The sequence below is a fragment of the Rhinoraja longicauda genome, chromosome 11, assembly GCF_053455715.1.
Source record: "Rhinoraja longicauda isolate Sanriku21f chromosome 11, sRhiLon1.1, whole genome shotgun sequence".
NCBI lineage: Eukaryota > Metazoa > Chordata > Chondrichthyes > Rajiformes > Arhynchobatidae > Rhinoraja > Rhinoraja longicauda.
In genome coordinates this window covers 51,566,269-51,588,729 of record NC_135963.1, presented here as the reverse complement: position 1 = coordinate 51,588,729, position 22,461 = coordinate 51,566,269, and the positions used below count along the sequence as shown (strand labels likewise).

General features: G+C 40.2%; 1 protein-coding gene across 7 annotated transcripts; it reads right to left on the bottom strand.

Annotated features, from left to right (window-relative positions):
* Nucleotides 1–282: 282 nt before the first annotated feature.
* prpf38b (pre-mRNA processing factor 38B) lies at nt 283–21,568 on the bottom strand. Of its 7 annotated transcripts, none has more exons than XM_078407714.1 (6): nt 21,059–21,568; nt 13,454–13,522; nt 10,497–10,648; nt 9,248–9,308; nt 3,420–3,646; nt 283–3,332 (listed from the first exon to the last, which is right to left on the bottom strand). In XM_078407714.1, the coding sequence occupies exons 1-6, from the start codon at nt 21,332–21,334 to the stop codon at nt 2,435–2,437; spliced, it is 1,683 nt and encodes a 560-aa protein (XP_078263840.1). In that variant the 5' UTR covers nt 21,335–21,568; the 3' UTR covers nt 283–2,434. The 7 variants fall into 7 exon arrangements, with proteins under 7 accessions (XP_078263840.1, XP_078263841.1, XP_078263846.1 ...); XM_078407715.1 differs by having other exon boundaries at nt 13,444–13,522; nt 21,059–21,089; XM_078407720.1 differs by lacking the exons at nt 9,248–9,308; nt 10,497–10,648; nt 13,454–13,522; nt 21,059–21,568 and adding exons at nt 4,268–4,338; nt 7,356–9,153.
* Between the last annotated feature and the right edge of the window lie 893 nt (nt 21,569–22,461).

Sequence of the window (22,461 nt, the reverse complement as noted above, 5' to 3'; positions counted from 1 at the left end):
GCACAGGGCAAGTTTTTTTATAGACATTGCCAGGGGGTGGTGATGGAGTCAGAAATTATAGTGGCATTTAAGACACATGAACATGCAGGGAAAGGAGAAATATAGATCCTATGCAAGCATTCTATACTGAAGGGGAAATATGAATTAGTTGACATCTGGCAGTTTTAAAGCAACAACAGAATATTGCTGCTTTAAGAAAGCCTTTTCCCATATGTACCTGGCTAATGAACTCAAACACTTTATTCAGCAAGGAGTTACTGCCTGGAAATGAAAACATCCAGTGCATTAAATTTGACAAAATTAGTTTGTAAAGATTTCAACATTTTATTCAACTGTATGGGTATACAGTGTATGAACGGGCCATACTGTAACTCGCCCATGCCAACCAAGATGCCCCACCAGTTTGTCCCACCTGACCATGCTTGGCCCATATCCCTCCAAATCTTTCCTATCTATGTACCTGCCCAAATGTCATCGCACTTTCAACTACTTTCTCTGGCTGCTCATTCGTTATACCCACCACTGAAAAAGGTACCCTTGAGGGCACTTAAACTTTTCCTTCTCACCTTAAATCTATACTCTCTTGTTGTTGAAATGCCTACGTTAGGGGGGGGGGGATATTTGCCATATCTATTCCCCTTCTATTTCATAAACCTTGAAAACATTACGACAAAGCCTCTTGCACTTCAAGGAATAAGTCCTCACCTGCCCAACCTCCTTGCAGTCCAGGCTCTCGAGTCCTGACATCTTTGTAAATTTACTCTGCACCTTTTCCATTGTCATGACATCCTTCCTATAGAAGGATGACCAAAACTGAACACAATACCAGCACCTCAACTACTCCTGGAGAAGACATTATGCTGTTTTCTGTGTAGGAATGAACTGCAGGTACTGGTTTAAACCAAAGAGGCACAAAATGCTGGAGTAACCAGACCAGGTCTGAAGAAGGGTCTCAACCCTAAGCGTCACCCTTTCCTTAGCTCCAAAGATGCTGCCTGAGTTACTCCAGCATTTTGTATCTATGGTGCCTTCTGTTGTGGAGTACACTTCAGTGCTGGCATTTGAAATTAAAATGGACTGAGCCACCTTGTTCTCAAATGACCAAAGGCCAAACCTGGGATATCCATTTCTTCATCTAAAAGTTTGGAATACTTTTTACATTAAAGTATTGTGCTTATATTTTTTGAAATTATTACTTCTTTGAATGAAATACATTCATTGGTCATCAATATCTCTCTCTCAAATCTGGGAAGGCATTAGGCTAGAGAAAGTGGGTCATTTATTATTTTGTAGCATCATTAATTGTTCACATAATAGATTCCTTAAAAGTTAACTCTGCAGTAGACAAATTATTAGCACTAAAATAAGCTTAGGGTGTGTCTTTAAAATCCTGAACTAGAATAGGTTGAGGCCCTGCACGTGATTATTACATTGACATTCATTTTTTTTTTTAGTACATTGGATCCACAAAATTGAGCTAAAACTCCAAATTTAACAAACAAAGTTTGCCAATTTTAACACAATTTTTAAAAAATGTACCAATATAAATTTACATGATCCAGATGAATTCAAGGGGCCATTAAACTCCTTACTAATAGCATATCTAATAAGAAACAAAATGCATTGATTCCTCCAGTAACTGAAATGTACACTGTCTATATAAAAATAATGTATTTTGAAATTGAAAATACTATTTTTAATGCAAAACCTAAAAAAAAACATAAAGTTGAAATTTTTTTTTCGTTACAAAGAAATTAAATTTCTTTAAAATTAAACAAGACAATGAAACACTAGACTTAATTGCTTCTTAACTCACACACTGAAATCTGGTATATTAAAATTGCTACCTCTGGATTTAAGTTTTGTTTTGAGCTCACCCATCCTTATAGCCCATCCTTATAGCCCATCTCCATAAATGCAAGGGAAACCAAATGTAAATTCCCCTCTTGTAAAAATGGCATACCACACCTTTTTCAAAGATGTGTAATGTTGCGTGTTAAATAAATAGAAAACCAGTACAATTTGATAGAGTTTGGAAAAATCTACTTCAAGGGATGGATATTTCAGACACAAATGCTATCAGTGTATTAACACAAGTTTAGGTACTGGCAGTTTATTGCCCATCATACAAAATGAACCAACATGGCAGTTGTGCCAATGATTAAAACTCTCAACATATGTACATTGTATACTTGCAAAAACATTATTCCAACCAAAAACAAATCCTGTATCATCTACATTATACAGAATAAAATTGGTCTTGAATTACAATGGTAAATTGAACAGCTGGTTACCAAAGGCACTTCCTACAAACAGGAAATATCATCTGCAGGCTACAGGAATTCAAAGACATGTTTATCCTAGCCATAGCATAATTTAAAAAAAATATTCAAAAGCAAAACAATTTAATCACTGTACAATTAGCGATTTACTTTCATTCATCATCAGTGGTGCTGCCTTGTAACCACCCTTCTGCATTGCATTTGTCCTCTCTTTCTGTACTGAGACTTCTGTGACTTGGTTTGCCTGTTTGGTCCTTACCATCACCGTGACTTTGTTTGTGAGATCGTTCTTTGCTTCGACTGCGTTTGTGAGCTCTCTCTTTACTATGGCTACACTGTTTCTTTAGTCGTTCACTGTCATTCTCATCAATCCTTTCTCTGCTAATGCTTCTTTTGCTTGATTTCTCTTTATGTTCATTTCGATGTTTCGATTTTTCTTTGCTTTTGCTCCTGCTGCGTTTGCTGACATGACCCCTCCCAGGACTAATACTCCGATGTCTTTTCTCTCTGCTCCTACTTCTGCTATGCTTTTTATCTTTTCTTGAATCCTTTTTATCATCTTTATGTTTTCTTTCATCTTTTTCTCTCCTCTCTTCCTTACGTTTTCTGTCTTCAGTCTTTGATCGGCTACGTTTATCTCGGTCCCTAGATCTCTCCAGTTCTTTTTCAACAATTCGCTCCCTATCTCTATCACTTACCCTTTCTTTATCTTTGTCATAATCCTTGTCCCTCCTTCTGCTTCTTTCATTTTCCTTCTCCCGCTCTTTATCTCTATCTTTTTTATCATTCTTTTTATCTCTGCTTCGACTTCTGTGATGATCCCGGCTTCTACTTCGCCTGCGGTCTATGCCCCTGTCTGTGCTTCTAGACTTGTGTCTATCCTTCTCACTCCTCTCTCTGTCTTTAACCTGCTCTCGTTCCCTTTTTTGCCGCTCTCGCTCTCTTTCCAATTCCTTATCAAAACCAAAAGAACCGTGGCCTTCTCTATGACGACTTCTGCTTCGAGACCGCCTGGGAGATTTACGAGGACTTAGGGATCTTCTTGGCGACCTGGAAGCAAAGGCAAAAATAACATTTTAAAGGCATAGTGTTAATTTAAATATAGATTGGGGCTTTCAAGTAATTCTTAAGACATACCTTGAATGTCTACGTTCTGAGAGACGTTCAATGTCTTCAACTGCATCTTTCCCATCTTTTTTGCCAATTTTCCTGGGGCGAGTTTTGAGATATTGATCCAGATTCTTTTGAACTGGAACTGGAATTCTTGGAAATAAAGTAGAGAACCATTCCAGTTTAGTAAGAAAAGAACGAATCATTTCTCCTATAGTCATTACACACCCTCCTCCGGCCTTTACATCTAGCTCCTGAAAAACACAATAAAAACAAAGCATTGGTAAAGCTGATCTTTCTCATCATTCACACTTGCATTCGTATGTGAAATATTCAAGGTACCCCAGTGTTAAATACAGTGTTAAAACTTCAAATGAGGTTCTAACTGCAAAAATGTCAAGCCTATCCTAAAATTTATGTTGAGGCCTGTAATAAAATAGTTGAAAAATTAGATTGTTCCGCTTGGATATTGTAATACCACTACACTTTATGTAAATGTTTTGCATATAACAAAATAAAAATGTGTAATTTCTTCTGGAAACCAATCCCTCAATGTGATGTAAAGCTGTATTTTAATTGTCCTGATTGGAACAATCATCCACAGCTAAATCTGTCTAAACAAAATTACTTTGTATTCCAGCAATGCAAATTGATCTACACACTTTGTAGCAACAAAGTTTATAGTTAAATTTGAAAGCTGTTGGCAAGCCGCAATGCTTTGTCTTGCATGTTGCGATCTTCATTGCATTTAAATTAATTTTGAAACAATAGCAAACCAACTGCCATGAAGCAGTGAGGTATCAATTAACATTCAGTGTAATATATTTTGAAACTGTATAGTCCACAATGACCAGTCTTTGGAAAAGGGTCATTACCGCATGATTGCTTCCTTGCCATGCCCTCTCACAGCTCAGGACATGTTAGTCAGCTATTGTCAGTTTCCAACCTACAGTGCAAGCACACAGGAAAATCAGATTTCATTAGGCTAGAAAAACAAAAAAGACAGTCTAAACATAAAATAAGCGCTTGCACTCACACACATTAATCAATAGTGCTGTTCAGCTACATTTCCAAATTCACCTGCTGCCCAATGAAGATCTAAAGAAGAAAACAGGGCAATTAGCTTAAATGCCATCAGAGCTTCATTAAACTCAGGCTCAAATCGAAAATTTTGATGAAGTGAAATCACAGGCTAACCAAGGCTACTGTTCTGATGGTTTACCCAAGATTATCAATTCATTGCGTGGGGGGGTTATTCTATTATTCTACAAAAATCATTTAAAATATATTTTTTAAATTGTATTTTAATATGAATGGATGAGTTTTAAAGTGTCTATGCTAGGGACAGGAAAATGGCATTAAATTTTGATAAGCCAATATCCTTCATCAGCAAGTTAAAAAAAAAAGCAGTACCCAGCAATTTTTCCAGCACTAGAAAATGAACAGCCATTCCAGTACTACTTATTTCCCTTCCTTCCCCACTCCCTCCCTCCCTCTCACCCACCATCACACAGAAAGAAACCTGGATTTAAGAATATGATCATATAAATTGTATGGATACATTAGCAACATGGGTGTAATTTGCATTCATAAAAGATGAGTATTTTTACAAACAAACTAATCACAAATAAATTAAACTAGGATCTTAAAACTCATAGCATTAAATGGGGCCAGAGGAACAGCTGCTGCTGGCAAGCAGTTTCGACCACACAATTGGAAATTTGGTGCAAATCTTAAATTTTCCAGATTCAACATCGAAACATCGAATGTAAAGAACTTCAAATAAAACCCACACATCTATTTTTCTCCACACAAAAGCTCTTGAAATTAATTAAACCAGAAAAAAATACCATCCATTTACTGTTCCTGTTACTGCTACAGATGAATCCCAAGTTACGAGGGGTTGCATTCCTAGAATATCATCCATGTCATGATTTTCTGTGGCCTTTTCCCATTGAATCCCATGTTACAAGGGGAGATGCATTTTGATGGGATGTTTCTCTTTCATATTAAGTAATTTTAACAGTGGTGACAAAGGGATCCTCTGGCATTATTTAACAGCTGACATCAACATCAGGGGAAGATGAGTCTCTTATGAACAAAACAATAATTTTGTTAACTTTTATTTTTAGTCACTCAATATAGTGAGGCAATAAGATATGGATACAGATTTAACTGAATCACCACATTGATTGGATTGACAGTAACAGGCAAGTCCCTCCATTGAATGCCTCAGGACATGCGAACAGACCTTTGAGCGCAGCGCTATCATGTTGTTCATTTGCCCGGCATTTTTGACATGCAAGGCCTGCTGCGGATTAAGAATGGGGTTAGAAAGCAGGGATATCAAGGAAATGATTGGATTCAAGGATTGGGGTTCAGAGGTGAAAGATGGCATAGGAGGTGGTCATGGGGGGTAACGGGCACTGTAATTTAGTGAACGTTGGTTGGTTTATTACTGTCACTTGTATCAAGATAGTGAAAAGGGTGTTAGTGTGCTATCCCAGTGAAATCATACTACACACGAGTACAATCAGGCAGTACACAAGTACAGTAGTGCAAAGAGAAAAATAACAGCCTAATAGAATGTCATGACATTACTGCAACAGAGAAAGTGCAGATTGAAAAAAAAAGTACAAGGCTGGGAGATCAGCACTGCACCCTTACGAGAGAATCGTTCAGCAGTCTGAGAACAGGGAAGAAGCTGTTCCTAAATCTGGTGTGTGTGCTTTCATGCAATTGCACCCATTGCCTACAGTAGACAGGGGGAAATGGAATGGCTGGGGGGTAAATAATCCTTGATTAAGTTAGTTGCTTTCTCATGGAAGTGCAGATGTTGATGGGAGGGGGTATGTTAAAAGGCTGGTGTACTGTGATGGACTGGACTAGTCACACCTCTGCAATTCTTGGACAAAGCCGTAACCAAACTTAGCTGTGATGCTTTCTACAATGCATCTGTACACCCATTAGAAGTAGAGTATTAGCCAAGGGATTGTTTTGAGGAGTCAATGTACAAGCTGGCCATGGTTACTGCGGCTATCCACAATACAGCACATCAGTAAAAATGTCTTACAGATGAAGAACGTTACAGATGAAGAGCATATTGAAGAGGGCAAGGTAAAGGAGATACTCAGCTGTGTCTGCCAACCCAGTGACATCATATCCATGTAACACGGTGATATCATATCCATTTTGATTGACTAAAAGTTGAAATTAATAAAATCTATTATTTTCACATTTTGTATATTTTTTCCCCATATAAATTGCATAAGTGACTTTAATTCCATATCTCAATGTTTTGGGTAGCAATTTGTGAATTCGGTAAAGGTGAATTTCTGTCACCGAATAGCCATCGCACAGGGATTGCCTGCACACATCTCAATATTGTTTCACTTGCACAGCTTTTATTTGAATGGTTGGGAAATAAGGTGAAGCCATTGCTGCCATATCCCCACCATGATCACTCTCCAAGAAAATATGCGTGAACATTTTTAACAATTTCAGTTTTTTCAGGCCTTGAAACAATGCTTAGCATTATTTGGTGGATTAGATACTCTGCACTCGATTGAGTGCAAAGGTATGTGTAAAAACCTAAGCTACATAACACACTTTCTACTGAACACAAATTTCTCTAGATTCTGTCCAGCAATAGGTTATTCTGTAGAAACACCTTGCCACTTTCAAAATTTACTCCATGGATAATCCTTTCTCAACCATTAATTAAAACTGGACATGCAGAAAGAATATGCAAATTGTCAGAAATTCTGAAGTAAATGATCTGGAATTAAGTATCAGTTGTTGGTGGTATTTGTCAAGAACATATTTAAATATGATATCCACCATCTATATCAATATTTTGAATAAGTAAATCAGATGAACTATTTGTAGGTGATACATACAAGTCTCAGGTAAATATAAATTGCAGAAAATCCTGAATACAAGAAAGATTATTGTGCCAAGTACCTTTGAAGATCAACAAATACGTCATGCGTTCCCATTCTTTCAAGTTGGAAAGCTTGCCTTCTCCAATATCTGATTCTTCCCTCTCGCATGGTGAGGACAGAGCCACTCGCAAAAGGCTCAGGATGATTCAAGAAATGATAAACTAAGCACCATTAACCCATCTTTGATGGGCCCAAGAAGCTACTACTTTTACACAGGCAAAGTTTAAAATTCAAGAAGATATGATGGACAGATTTAATGAAGGAATTGATTCTGACCAGATGGATAAACCAAAAAGCTAGGTGGGTTAAGAAAGACATAAATGCATGCAACAGTCTTAAGGACTTTCAATGGAGTAATTAATCCATGGGAGCAACTTGTTTTCAAAATCTTGCTGGTTGGGGCCTGCCAGTAGGCTCGGCAGGTTCGGTAAGCCACTCAGAGGCTCGGCGGGACCAGCAACCCACCAGAAGGCTCAGCGGGGCTCGTCCAAAAGCTTGCTGGATAGTGTAACCGGGAGGGAGCTGGAGACAAGGGCCGGTTGGAGGGTGAACCGGGGTAATGCTTGCAGCACCTTCAAGGTTGATAGGCGCCCCCAGGGGACACAAAGATGGCTATGCAGGGAGGAGGATGTCAGTTCGCAGGAACTGTTCACAGTACACAGAGCATGCGGGCTGATCGTGCTTTGAAGAATGGTGCCAAAAATGGCGGCACCTGCATGTATAATGTATGCAAAAAGAATGTCACTGTGCAATTGCATATGTGAAAAATAAAAGCACTATTGACTATTGAACAGGGCTCACAGATGTCCTCAGCCTATTATAACCACAGAAGGTCCCATAGACTTGCAACGGCATTGTTGAAAAGTAGGAAAGTGCAAATAATAACAAATTGAGCAAAGACCCACAAATCATGATCTAATAACCAATATAACTGAGGAATTATCTTTGACCAGGAAACCTCAGAGAATGCCCCTGCTCTCTATAAAATACTCCCAGAATAAATGTGGCCTCTTGCAATTTTTGTAAGAGAATAGAATCTTTCATTTATTTGAATCTATGGTATGAATGTTACTACCATGTTATGGCTGCTTCTTAAAGTATTAATCCCAGTCATCAACCTCTAAATAAATAACTTAGCAGGTGGAATGAATTCAGATTTGCTCTGAGTAATCTAAAGTGTTGACTGGGGTCCTTTAAGTAATAAACATCTTTAAATACAACTCACAGCTAGATTATCAGTCATTGTGATTACCAGGTCTGAGTGAATGCCAGAGAAGAAAAAAGGTGACAGACAATATGCCTAGTAACATGCCAGGATGGACATAAAAGACCAACTGGTCTTTACTTGTCACTTTGCTCGAAAGATACTCATTACTGAAAAAATGGATGGTTACTACATTCAAAATAAATTTTAATATAACACCATAATCAGTCCAGCAATAAAACCAACAGTCACACTAAATTTATCCACAACATTAAAAAAAAATCAAAATTTAAAGAAATAACCTAGAATTCATAACTCCATGAAATTTAAAGTGGAGGGAGCAACTTGGTTTCTAGTATACATCAGATGTCAGTCCAACAGTAAGTATTGTGGCTCAAGTTTGTATCTCAGGATATTAGATTGGGCAAATGCAAGAATAGTCTGGGAACTGAAGAAAAATAGAACTAGCCAGTCTAACAAAAGAAAATGCATGGTCATGGCATCTAATGAGATGTGAACAAAATGAAGCTATTCTGCAAAATTAATACAGCAATAAAATCGATTTAACACACTATTCTTCAAAAGCACACTTACAAAAGTTGATGTTTTTTTTAAAATTGTCTTTCTAAAATAAAGTAAAAAGTCAAGTTATTAATTCTTCCTCTCCAGTGCCACAGCATCAATAAACACAATCCTCCCCAACATACCTCTTCATCATCTAAAAAGGGTTCATACCAATCCCACAAGTCAGCTGGGGGCTGTGTGTACCTTCAAAATAAAATGACAAATATTCACATTATAAATACACAGATGTACAGATCATTTGCACATATTACATGCTTCACGTTGTAATTTTGATCTCTGTAACAGTTATGTTGGTCTTAACAGAGCTCTCCAGTTTACAGCCAACCTTTGCAATCTCTTTACAACTCCACCAGCATTGTTGACAAATTCGCTGTTTTCTGCAAGAAATTATAAAAATTGAATATATCTATTTTTATTCATGCAGAATGCATTGGAAGGGTGACGTGTTTTAGTTGCTACGCTTTTTCATGTGCAAAAGCGAAAGTGCATACTTAAAATCACATTTCCTTTTGTAATTTTGTAACCCAAACACTAAATTGAATGTTCCAAAATATTGCTTCTGATTCCCAAACATATCAGGCACAATTATAAGTAGGAAAAATAACTGCGAATGCTGGTTTAAATCGAAGGTAGACACAAAATGCTGGAGTAACTCAGCGGGTCAGACAACATCTCCGGAGAGAATGAATGGGTGACGTTTCGGGTCTGAAGAAGGGTCTCGACCCGAAACATCACCTATTCCTTCTCTCCAGAGATGCTGCCTGACCTGCCGAATTACTCTAGCATTTTGTGTCTAGGCACAATTATAATACCTTCATAAACCTATTATCCTTAACAGCCAATTGAATCCATAGTACAGACCAGCCTACACAAGAATCTGACAGGACTAGGTCATAATACCCCAAATTAATGTACTCAATTTCTAGATCCCACTTTTCTTGTGTCTGGTGAACTGGTCCCTTATTTATAGTCAAATACAAATGATATTTATGGCACAACTCTTCAAAATAAATTTATTTAGTGTGCCAGTTAACAAATTGTGCTGCTTTTGTTTGGCAGTCAACTGATACTGTAATTCATTTAGCCTTAGATCTTAATGCAAATGTAGATTTAAAATAGTTATTGAAAAATATTTGATTTGTGCTCAAGTATCCCTAAACAAGGATTGAGGGCATCAGCATTCCTTAATGCTAAGGGATTCTTTTCATGATAATTTAAACATACACCAACAAACGTTATGCATTTCAAATGCAACAGATGTCTAGAATTAATAGATTACTCAACGGTCATCTTTTTATGGACAATTAAAGCAATGTGACTTTAAAACAATCTACACAATATCAATATTTTAATGACTGATTACAGACATACCGAATATACATGAATCCTAAACCGCGGATGTATGGAGAGTCAGTGTGTGTTATAAGACCCATCACTTGTTTGCGAGTTAACTTCAGGGTAAACAGTTTGTACAGTAGACAAAAGGCAGTTGAAACAATACCTCCTGTTCCAACACCACGAACCTGCAACAAAAAATTAAAAAAATTATACATGTACTTGCAAAGATTTGTTGTATTGTTTAACCTTACATACCATACACTGATGAGCCAAAACATTATGTCATCATGGGCACTCTGACCAGTCTGCGGCTACGTAGCCCCATATGCAGCAGGGTGCGATGCACTGTGTATTGTGACACATTCCTCCCGTGACCACCATTAACATTTTCTGTGACTTGTGCCACAGTAGACCTTTTGTCCGTTCGGACTAGCCTTCGTTGCCCTCGCTCATCAATGAGCCTTGGGCACCTAATACCCTGTGCTTTGTCCCTCCTAGAACCACTGTCGATAGGTACTCACCACTGCTGACCGGGTGCACCCCACAAGCCTTGCCGTTTCAGAGATGCTCTGACCCAGTCGTCTGGCCGTAACAATTTGGCCCTTGTTAAAGTCGCTCAGGTCTTTACTCCTGCACATTTCTCCTGCATCCAACACATCAACTTCAAGAACTGGCTGTTCACTTGCTGCCTAATATATCCCACTCCTTGACAGGTGCCATTGTAACAAGGTAACCAATGTTATTCACTTCACCTGTCAGTGATCATCATGTTTTGGATCATCGGAGTAAAGTGTTGATTGCTAGTGTACAATTTTTATTTGTAGTTTTAAATTCAACACAGACTTTGCCTTTCTGCAAGTTTTTTAAATTCAGTTTGCTGCTGCACAGGACAACAGTTGGAAAAATATATATATTGTTAATTAACAACCCAAAGAGTCAAACTGGAAACAAGCCCATGCTGACCAAGATACCATACCAATGCCCATTAGTCCAGGTTTGGCCCACGTTCTCTAAATCTTTCCTGTCTGTGCCAGTATAGTGGCAGGATCTCCATTTGAGGCTTGATTACTTTCCCTTTCTTATTAATTTTACCCATCATAGAGTATGTCCAAAAATGAGAATGTCAATATGGTAATTTTGGCACATCAAGCTTTTAATGTCATTTCGGGAACAGACTAATTAGAAACAAATACCAAATATACTTAGAACCAGTAAATGCATGATTTCCCATGTACATTTACAACTTTGAATTTAAGTGCCATTATTTGAATATGGTTAATCTGAAGAGAATGTGCTATTTAAAATGAAAACCATGTTATGAACAGACTACTTTCATTGACCTGCCTTCAATAACTGTGAATGACGGTGCAAATAGCAGTCAGATTGAAAAGGAGAAGTCTAGTCATCTGATGGAAGGGTCAACGAAGTTATAAATACAGTAGAACTTTCATTCCAAACACAAAGCTAACAAATATTTAAAAAATGAAATCGCAATAAAGGTGTGATTAAAGAGATTCTAAGCAGATAATTTATCAAGTCATGTGTAGGTAGGAAGAGCGGCAGAGATCAGTAAAGTCACCTACACTTTGTCATAATTGTGCTCTTGAATATAATCAACCTTCAGCATTCCGGTATTACAAGATTGTGAGCTGTGCTTCCCAGTACAAAATTATGAAGCCTCAACCAACAAAGACATTAGAAATATATTGACGAGGTTAGACCTTAACTGTCATGTTCTTGGAGCCCCGTTGATGTTTTTAAAAGAGTTGGGTGGGGTGGACAGAGGATAAAAGACAGAGGATAAAACTGGACATTGATTAAATGCAGAATCATTCAGATCGGGCAGCCTCCACGAAGAGAGAAAAAGTCAATGCTCTGTGTAAATTACATTAAAACAATAACTGGACAAAGTTACCAATACATGCGGTTTGAAAAGTACTTGCTTCTGTATTGCTCAAACAATCTGCGTCATCGGTACTCCCAATGTAGGCTCCTGTACATAGGCCAGACCAAGCAAAGACTTGACGACCGCTTTGCACTCAGTCCGTCAAAGCCTACAGCATCTCCCAATTGCTAACCATTTAAACTCCCCTTCACATTCCCATACTGACCTTTCTGCCCTGTGCTATGCCCATTGCAGAGGGAGGCCACACAAGGACAGCACCTCATATTCTGCTTGGGTAGCTTTCAACCCAACTGTACCAACATTGAAATAATTAACCCACAACAGCTTCCTCCTTCCCCCCACCCCTGAAACATGGCTCACATCGCACCAGTATCTTCTCTCCCCCTCCACTTGTGCCATTTACAATGAGTTTTGTTTAGAGGTACAGCACGGAACAGGGTCCGTGCCGACCAGCAATTCCCGCACATTAACACTATGCTATACCCACTAGGGACAATTTTTACATTTACCAAGCCAATTAACCTACAAACCTAAACCTGTATGTCTTTTATGTGTGGGACGAAACCGAAGATCTTGGAGAAAACCCATGCATGTCCGGGGAGAACGTACAAATTCCGTACAGACAGCACCCATAGACGGGTTCGAACCCGGGTCTCCGGCGCTGCATTAGCTGCAAGGCCACAACTCTATTGCTGTGCCACCGCGCTGCCCTGGATACACATTGTCCAACAATCTGCCTCAAATAATCCCCTTGCCCAAGTTCACCTTTTACAGGCATGCTCTGTCCCAAGCCAACCTCTCTCCCAGATCTCTTTCAGCCCCCCCCCCCCCCCCCCACCCCCTACAATTAGTCTGAAGGGTTCTGACCTGAAATGTCACCCATCCATGTTCTCCAGGAATGCTGCCTGACCCATCGAGTTACTACAACAATTTGTGTCCATCTTTGATCTAGCAGTTCCTTGTTATTACAAATTGTTTCATCTCTCATTTTTCACAACATACATAGTCTGATTGTTTTTGGCCCCAATAAACAAACAGAATTACAAAGAGAGATTAAGAAAATAAATCACGTACTTCTACTTACCCCTCCGCACATTCCTGTCTGACCTGCAGTCTTCCTGCTCCCCTTTTCCCATGGCTCAATGTGAGTAACCTGTAATGAAATCATTGGAAACAGATTTGGTATCTGCAGCCTAAATTAGAATAATGCAATTTTGCCATCAGCACAAATAATTCTGCACAACATGAAATATTTTTTAATTTGAATCTGCACTTGAAATCAAAATATTGTTTCCTATTTTCAAGCCAGTCAAACCAGGGCAGGACCTTCACAGTGAATGACAGGGCTCTCGGGAGTGTTGCAGAGCAGAGGATCTAAGAGTACAGCTACATCGTTCCTTGAAATTGAAATCACAGGTAGATAGGGTGGTCCATAAGGCTTTTGACACATTGGTCTTCAGAGTACAGCATAGAACTTGGGATAGACATAAAATGCTAGAGTAACTCAGGGTCAGGGAACTTTTCAGGAGAAAATGGAGTGGGACCCGTCTCATGAAATGGCACCTATCCATTTTCACCAGATATGCTGCCTGACTCACTGAGTTACTCCAAAATTTTGTGTCTATCTTTGATATAAGCCAGCATCGGCAGTTCCTCTCGAATCTTTTTATTAGTCTGTTCAATTTGGTCATACTGTTATTGGAAAGATGTTGTTAAGCTGGAAAGGATGCAGAGAAGATTTATGAGGATATTGCCTGGACTCGAGGGCCTGAGCTATTGAGAGACGTTGAGCAAGCTAGGGCTTTATTGCTTTGAGCACAGGAGGATGAGGGTTGAACTGAGGGAGCATAGGATCATGAGAGAAATAGATAGGACAAATGCACAGAGTCTTTTACACAGCACACGGGAATCAAGAACCGGAGAACATAGATTTAAGGTGAGAGGGGAATGATTTAATAGGAACCTGGGGGACAACCTTTTCACACAAAGGGTGTGGAACGAGCTGCAAAAGGAGGTAGTTGAAGCAGGTACTATCACAACATTTAAAAGATATTTCGACATGTATAAGGATAGGAATGGTTTAGAAGGATATAGGCTAAACACAGGCAGGTGAGACTAGTGTATTTGGGGCATCATGGTCAGTGTGGGCAAGGTGGGCCAAAGGGACTGGTTCCATGCTATATGGCTCTATGACTATTTTTGCACAATTTAAAATAAACTTTGTTCCACAACTTTTATTTCAGGAAGGAAAGTGATTTGGGAAGAAAACAGTGCACCAAAATTAAAAAAATAAATTCAAGAGAAAATTAAGAAAGGTGTATGCAGCAGTAGAATATATAATTATTATACACTGATAAAACATTATGTCATCATAGGCACTCTGACCAACCGGCTACGCAGCCCCATACGCAGCAGGGTGCGATGCACTGTGTATTGTGACACATTCCTCCCGTGGCCACCATTAAATGTTTCTGCGATTTGTGCCACAGTAGACCTTCTGTTGGTTCGGACCAGACCAGATAGCCTTCGTTGCCCTCGCGCATCGATGAGCCTTAAGCACCCAACACTCTGCCGCCGTTTGTGGTTTGTCCCTCCTCGGACCACTGTCGGTAGGTAATCACCACCGCTGATTGGGAGCACCCCACAAGCCTTTCCGTTTCAGAGATGCTCTGACCCAGTCGCCTGGCCATAACAATTTGGCCCTTGTCAAAGTCGCTCAAGCCTTTATTACTGCATCCAACACATCAACTTCAAGAACTGACTGTTCACTTGCTGCCTAATATATCCCACCCCTTGACAGGTGCCATTGTAACAAGATAATCAATGCTATTCACTTCACCTGTCAGTGGTCATAATGTTTTGGTTCATCAGGGTATCTATGACTTTTGACGAAACGTTTGTGTGCATGTCTTAGATACATTGTTACAATTGAACTTTCGAATGCAAGCTGGTTGATCAGTTAATGTTAATGTTAATGTTACTTCTTTAGTAACGAGCAATGCTCCAACTTGTTTCTATACTGACTAATAACTCAGTAGCTAATATCAAGGAAACATCCATATTTGAATTACAAACCTTAACTAAACTTTGTTCTTGTCATTTTGGTTCCAAGGAGTGCTCCATCTAATGTCTTAGAGATGCAAAATTTCTACACTACGTTTTCTTCACAGGGAATAAAATTTCAACATACCTCTACTGTAAATAGATCTGCTAAATATTTTTAGCTTAAAGGTTTACAAATCCTGCAAAAATTGGTATATTTATCTTCAACCACATCATTTTAAAATGAGAAATCTATCACCCAATTTACTTATAGCATAAAAAATAATTGCCGAATAAATGAATGCTGTCTTTCGAACGAGCAGGCAAGTCAGACCCAGACAAACGTTAGCTGCAACACCAGTTCTTAATTTACTAGTATCAAAATATAGTCTAATCAGATATTTCTTTCTGAACAGTGGAACTTTGTGAGCAAAATAGTTTTTTGTTTTAACAGTTTGTAACCATCCCAACGGGTTGTGCAGTCCATCCCTGTCAGATGTTCACAGTAATCCACAAGACAGGGTAGTGATCCCTATACTACTCCCAGTGCCAGGTGCCCTTGAGGGTAAGAACAGGAAGGTAGATCAGGTAAATGCATGGCTGAGAATTTGGTGCAGGGATTCAGATTGCCAGACAACTAGGATCTGTTCTCGAGCAGAGGTGACCTGCAATGAGGAACGGGTTGAACCTGATCCGGGGGGTCATTAATAACCTGCCAGGCAGGTTTACTAGAGCGACTCAGGTGCTTGAGAAGCAGGACAGGATCCAATGCAGGACTGGGGCAGGCGAGAGGCTGGAAGTTGGCACGGATGGTGATGAAAGCAAGTTCAGTGGACAAGATAGGGAGAATGGCAGGGAGCAAGGAAGGACATAAGACAAATGAACTCAGGGTGTGGAAGGGTACGTGTGACTGGTATGTTGTAGCCGTTACGGAAAACTGGCCAAAGGGACAGGGCTGGCAGCTTAATCTTCCAGGGCACAGATGCCACGGGCAAGTTAGAGGCAGGGGTAACAGGGGGTGTTGCTTTATTGCTTAAGGAGTGTGTCACGGCAGAAGTCTGAGAAGACAATACTAGTAATTCGTCCAGTGAGGCTATATGGTGAGCTGAGAAATGGAATGCGGATGATTACCGTAAATGCCCAAAGGGGAATTTAACATTAATAATGTGGACTAGTACTGTCATAGTGCCCAGAGCTTAGACTGGGTTGAGTTTATCAACTGTGTTCAGGAACTTTTCCTTAAGCAATATGAAGTGGGCCTACAAGCGAAAAGGCAAAGCTACTCTGATTGAAGTGTCAGTAGGCAAGCATTTGGGGGACCAACGACCAAAGTTTAATTGACTAAATTAGTTATGGATAAAGACAGAGTGGGCTACAATTTTTGACAACTATCTTCACTATCTACATTAACACTCATTTTAGTGTCGCCTGCAAACTTGCTAACCATGCCTTGTATGTTCTTATCCAAATCATTAATGTCAGCATGGGCATGTCATGGCAAGTGTCTAAATTCTTTGGGACGGTAATAATGAGTAAATGCGGGTAGTATCGCCTACCTGGTTTAAGAGTACGAATGTGGGAGCAAGGAATGGTAGATGCTGGCTTATAAAAAGAGAGAAAAGATAAAGTGCTAGAATATCTCACTGGTCAGGCGGCATCCCTGGAGAACAGACAGGTGGCATTCAGGTTGGGACCCTTCGTTAGGTTGATTGTGGGAGAGGGAGGAAGAAAGCTAGATGAAAGGAGGGGCAGGACAAAGTGTGGCAGGTAATAGGTGAACCCAGGCAAAGGGGCTTTAACCAACCACCTGCCCATCAACCCCACCCCCCTCCCCACTTGTGTTTGCCCATTACCTGCCACAATGTGTCCTGCTCCTTGCAAGTAAAAGCTATTACTAACTGATTTTTACCTAAATATATGATTAAGACATTTTTAGAAGAGTGCAAAGGGAAAACACCAGTCTGCAGGAAGATACAGGTGGGCATAACAATGGGGCAGATTTAATCCAGAAGTGACGCAGTTGGTTAAGAACAAATTGAATATACAGCTCAGTGATTCAGCAGAAAAGGACCTGGGAATGTATTTTCAGATTCTTAAGAGATAACGTGACCGGCCAAAAGGTGGTTAAAAAGAGTGAAATGGATGTGTCCTTTTAGTAAATGAAGTGTAGAATATAAGAACATGAAGATACAGTGTAACTGTAAAGAACACAGGCTAGGTCACAGCTTGAAATTTCACATTTGTAGGAGATTTACGAGCGCAATGCGAGGTCTGGGATACTTCTAACAATGAGAAAAGACTGGACAAATTGGGATTGCATTTTCTACATAAAGAATAAAGGAGACTGATTGGAGACTTAATTGAAGCAAGGGGCTAGACAGTAGATTGCTTAACATAAGTGATAAAAATACTGGTGAGGAAAAAAAAATTCCCAGAGGATATTAGGGATCTGAAACTCACTGTGTGGAAGACCCGTTGAGTCAGAAACACTCAGGACATTTTATGAAGAAGTGCACCCTAGGCTGTAATGGGAGACAAAAGAAGAGATTGTGGTCCTGATATCCATTTTTGTCTCTTCACTAACTGCCAGGTACTAGATGACTGGGGGGTAGCAAATGTGATCCCTCGGTTGAAGTATAAAAGTAGTCCAAGGTATTGGAAAGAGATCATGTCACATTCATTTGAGTGATGTTTTTTGATACCAGGGTTGTAGATGTTGTCCACATGGGCTCTAGAAGCTCTTTAACAAGGTTCCACTGATCCAGAGGAAGTTGACAAATCAAATCTAAAATTTTCTTGGTAATTGTAGTACTTTTCCGATTAGAAATGTATGACCCATGCATGGTGTACAATGAAGACTGGTGCTGGAACCCTTGGTGTTTCTAATACACATGAACAACATAGGTATGAATGCAGGTGATGCAAATAGTAATTTTGCAGATGACGTGAACATTTATGATGTGGCAGAGAGCAAGGAGAATCGTCTTGGGTAACAGCATGATGTAGATCAGTTAAACGTTGAGTGGAGCAATGGCAGATGGAATCTAATCCCAACAAGTGTGAAGTGGTCGACACTAGAAAACTGGAGTAACTCAACGGGACAGGCAGCATCTATGGAGAGAAGGAACCAAGACATTTCGGGTTGAGACCCTTCTTCAAACTAGTCTGGGGATAGGGAAACGAGGGATTATAGACAATGATGTAGGGAGAAAAAGAACAATGATTAAGGGAATAGATTGGGTAAAAGACTGTGCATTCACCCCGAGTAAGGGAGTCAAAAATAAGAGAACATATGTTTGAGCAGAGGAATAGATTCAATACAAACCGGAGGGGCAGCTTTTTTACTCAGATAGAGGTGGGTATATGGAACGAACTGCCAGAGGGGGTAGTTGAGGCAGGTAGCATAACAGCATCTAAAAGACACGGGCAGTTAAAGGGATAAAAAAGGTTGAAGGATATGGGCCAAACACAAGCAAATAGGGCTAGGAATCCATTTCCTACTGTGTTACAAATGTGCAAAGGGTCAGTAATGACGATGATGATCAAACGAGATGTGGGCAGAGTGCAATGACACTGGATTCTTCAAAGGAAGCTTGGCCCTAAGAACTAGATGGGAGGAAAGGGAACAGCAAAGTAAGCTAATCAGATCTCAAATTCAAAGTCATAAAATATCATGAGCTCATCAGTCAGAATTCTTTGAGGAATCCTATAAATTAGTCCAATCTATTTTTCAAATCACTGTGTATAAATCACATTAAATGCAAATTACTTCTAACTTTCCCAGACATTGGGTACAATATGGTCCCTCATCTGAGCATTGTAACAGCCCAAAATGCAGCAGTAATGAGCAAATCAAAGAACTTCACTGAACTAGCTAAAAAAAATTAAAACTAAGTACTTTAAATTAAGAATTACGTCAAATCTCAATGTGAATTTTAAAACCTAGGTTGCAAGTGAGGAAGATTTATACTTTTCCTATGTTAAATCCACACCATAATGAAAAACATCACAACATATCTCGTTAAAATTTATAGTAGATACTGCAATTCTAGCCTTAGAGGGAGTACAGAGAAGGTTCACCAGATTGATCCCTGGGATGGCAGGACTTTCATATGAAGAAAGGCTTATACTCACTGGAATTTAGAAGACTGAGGGGGGATCTTATTGAAACATATAAAATTCTTAAGGGGTTGGAGAGGCTAGATGCGGGAAGATTGTTCCCGATGTTGGGGAAGTCCAGAACTAGGGGTCACAGCTTAAGGATAAGAGGGAAGTCTTTTAGGACCGAGATGAGAAAACATTTCTTCACACAGAGAGTGGTGAGTCTGTTGAATTCTCTGCCACAGAAGGCCAGTTCATTGGCTATATTTAAGAGGGAGTTAGATGTGGCCCTTGTGGCTAAAGGGATCAGGGGGTATGGAGAGAAGGCAGGTACAGGTTACTGAGCTGGATGATCAGCCATGATCATATTGAATGGCGGTGCAGGCTCGAAGGGCCAAATGGCCTACTCCTGCACCTATTTTCTATGTTTCACTGGGAATGCCTTTATGGGTTCAATTTAGTAACACTGCCATACCCGGAGTTACAAAGAGTTTCAGACAAGTGAATACACAGTAAATAATAGATGATGGAAATTACACTCATTTTTTAAATCCAGCTCAATTCCATGCACTGCAAATTTACTGGAGAAATCACTGTCAAGTTAGATGCTGTCTTCCATTTCCCCACAAATTCATTGGCAAATAATTTGCTGTCAATAAATAATTAACTATTTTGCTCAAATGTATCTCTGGAGAAAACCAAAAAAGTGAACATTTTTTCTTGCCCAATGGCATTCTTTCAATGTTAAGAACATATTGTTCAGTAATTGTGCATCCATATTCAGAATAACTGTTGCAATCTTATATTTAGACAATCATTATTCTAACTCAAGGTTAATCTGTACATGACAACCTGTTAAATTTATTTTCATCAAAAAGGAACCAAGAATTTAATCAAGCAGTCCAAGTATCCTTTGTCAATCGTGTATTTTACCGTATTCTACCATGATACTGGAACTAAATTGTTACATTCAAAATAGAAATTACTGCACACACTAAAATTTTGTCTATGAACAATGAAACTATCCTACTTTTTTTGGTTAGGATGAAATGCAGATTTGAACATTCACTTGACATTATACTTAGGAGCTTATACTGGGATGAAATGAGTTTTTAAAAATTATATAGACGAATATACTGTACAATAATATGTTATGCACTTTTCTTCACTGCCTAACTTGTCCACAAAACCACAAAATATCCGACAGAAACAAACCAAAGTCCAATTACATCCGGCAGGAAAGGCCACTGAAAAAAATGTTTTTCGAGTAATTCTAAAATGATTTGGAGCAATTAAAAAACAGAGAATATAACCCGTTTCTGGATATACTGAAAAACTTGCTATGGGATATACTGAAAAAAGCCGCAAAATAATAGATATATGAGTAATAAAATGATATGGGGGTTCCCGGAGATCCTAGGCCTAGTGCAAGGCTAGCGAACATATTGTGGGCCCGAAGGAAGATCACTGCACGAGGCAAATTCTCCAACAGAAACACAACCGCAAAGGGGCTGCGAGGCCTACAAATGCCCGGGCGGCCTCTTACCTTGAAATAGATCTCGTCCACGACCTCGTGGTAAGTCTTCAGTTCATACAGTTGCACTTTAAAGTAGGGCGAGGAAAGGATGTTGGTGAGGATAAGCGGGTTCAGGTTCATAGTCTTCTCGTTGCCCCACAAGGGCAGCACGTTGCCTTGTTTGATGGAGGAGGCCGGTTTGGCGCTTCCACCGGCTTGCTGCTGCGGCGGCTGCTGCTGTTGCTGCTGCTGCGGCTGCTGCTGCTGCTGCTGGTTGTGGTTTCCAATGGCCGTTTTGTTAGCCATCTCGCAGTTACTCACTCCCGCTCACACAAGAAGCGATCCCCACATCAATGCGTGCCGGTCGCCGGCGAAGTGAACGACGAACTTGCAAAACGCCTCGTCCGCAACCACTAATCACGCATAACTGATCATCCGGCTGAGATAGTGATTAAAACGTATTTATCCTTTTTTTTTAAATAAACTATTCGGCACGGCGACTCCACTCGAACTTATATAAAATACACAAAATGGCGCCTCGACTTCTTTCCGGTTGGCGGAAGTCGGTGACGTCACAGGACAGGCAGTGTCAGCGGCCAATGGACAGCGTGAGGGGGCGGGGACAACGGGGTGGTGACCAATTGGAAGGGAGGAGACCGAAGGTCACCGGTAGGGGGCGCTGCTGGAGGTCTTGGGGGCAGCGAGCCGGCGCACCTAACCCGCAGAAGAGACAGACGCACAAAATGCTGGAGTAACTCTCAGCGGGACAGACAGCATATGTGGAGGGAAGGGATGGGCGACGTTTCAGGTCGATACCCTTCAGACAGTCAGGGGAGAATACATAGATAAGGAAGTGTAAGGTGTCAAAATAGGATAAAGGGAATGGAGATCAAGGAACATGTGGAATAGATCATTGTTTAGCTGGGAGAAGGTAAACAACAAAGCAAACAGAGTTAAAATGTAGTTGGAGACAGTGACTGATCGGAGAACTGGAAAAGGGGAGGGATGTAGAGAGAGGGAAAGCAATGGTTACTTGAGGTTAGAGAGGTCAATCTTCATACCGCTGGGGTGTAAGCTGCCCAAGCGAAATATGTTGAGGTGCTGTTTTCTCCAATTTGCGCCGGGCCTCTGACAACGAAGGAGGCCCAGGATAGAAGTGTTTAAGTTAAGTGTTTCGCAACTGGCAGATCAGGTAGGCGGACTGAGCGGAGGTGTTCAGTGAAACGATCGCCAAGCTTGCACTTAGTCTTGCCGATACACAGGAGTCCACACATGGAACAGCAGATACAGTAGATGAGGTTGGAGGACGTGTGAGAACCTCTGCCTCACCAGAAAAGACTGTCAGGATCCTTGGACGGTGTCGAGGGGGGAACGTATAGGGTCAGGTGTTGGATCTCCTGTGGTTGCAGAGGAAAGTACCTGGGGAGGGGGTG

Excerpts from the sequence above, each read along its gene's own strand:
- prpf38b (XM_078407714.1), bottom strand. The coding sequence starts at position 21,334 with ATGGCTAACAAAACGGCCATTGGAAACCACAACCAGCAGCAGCAGCAG. Across the intron at positions 13,523-21,058 it reads TGGACGAGATCTATTTCAAG|GTTACTCACATTGAGCCATG; the intron begins GTAAGAGGCCGC and ends ATTTCATTACAG. Across the intron at positions 10,649-13,453 it reads AGACAGGAATGTGCGGAGGG|GTTCGTGGTGTTGGAACAGG; the intron begins GTAAGTAGAAGT and ends TTTTTGTTGCAG.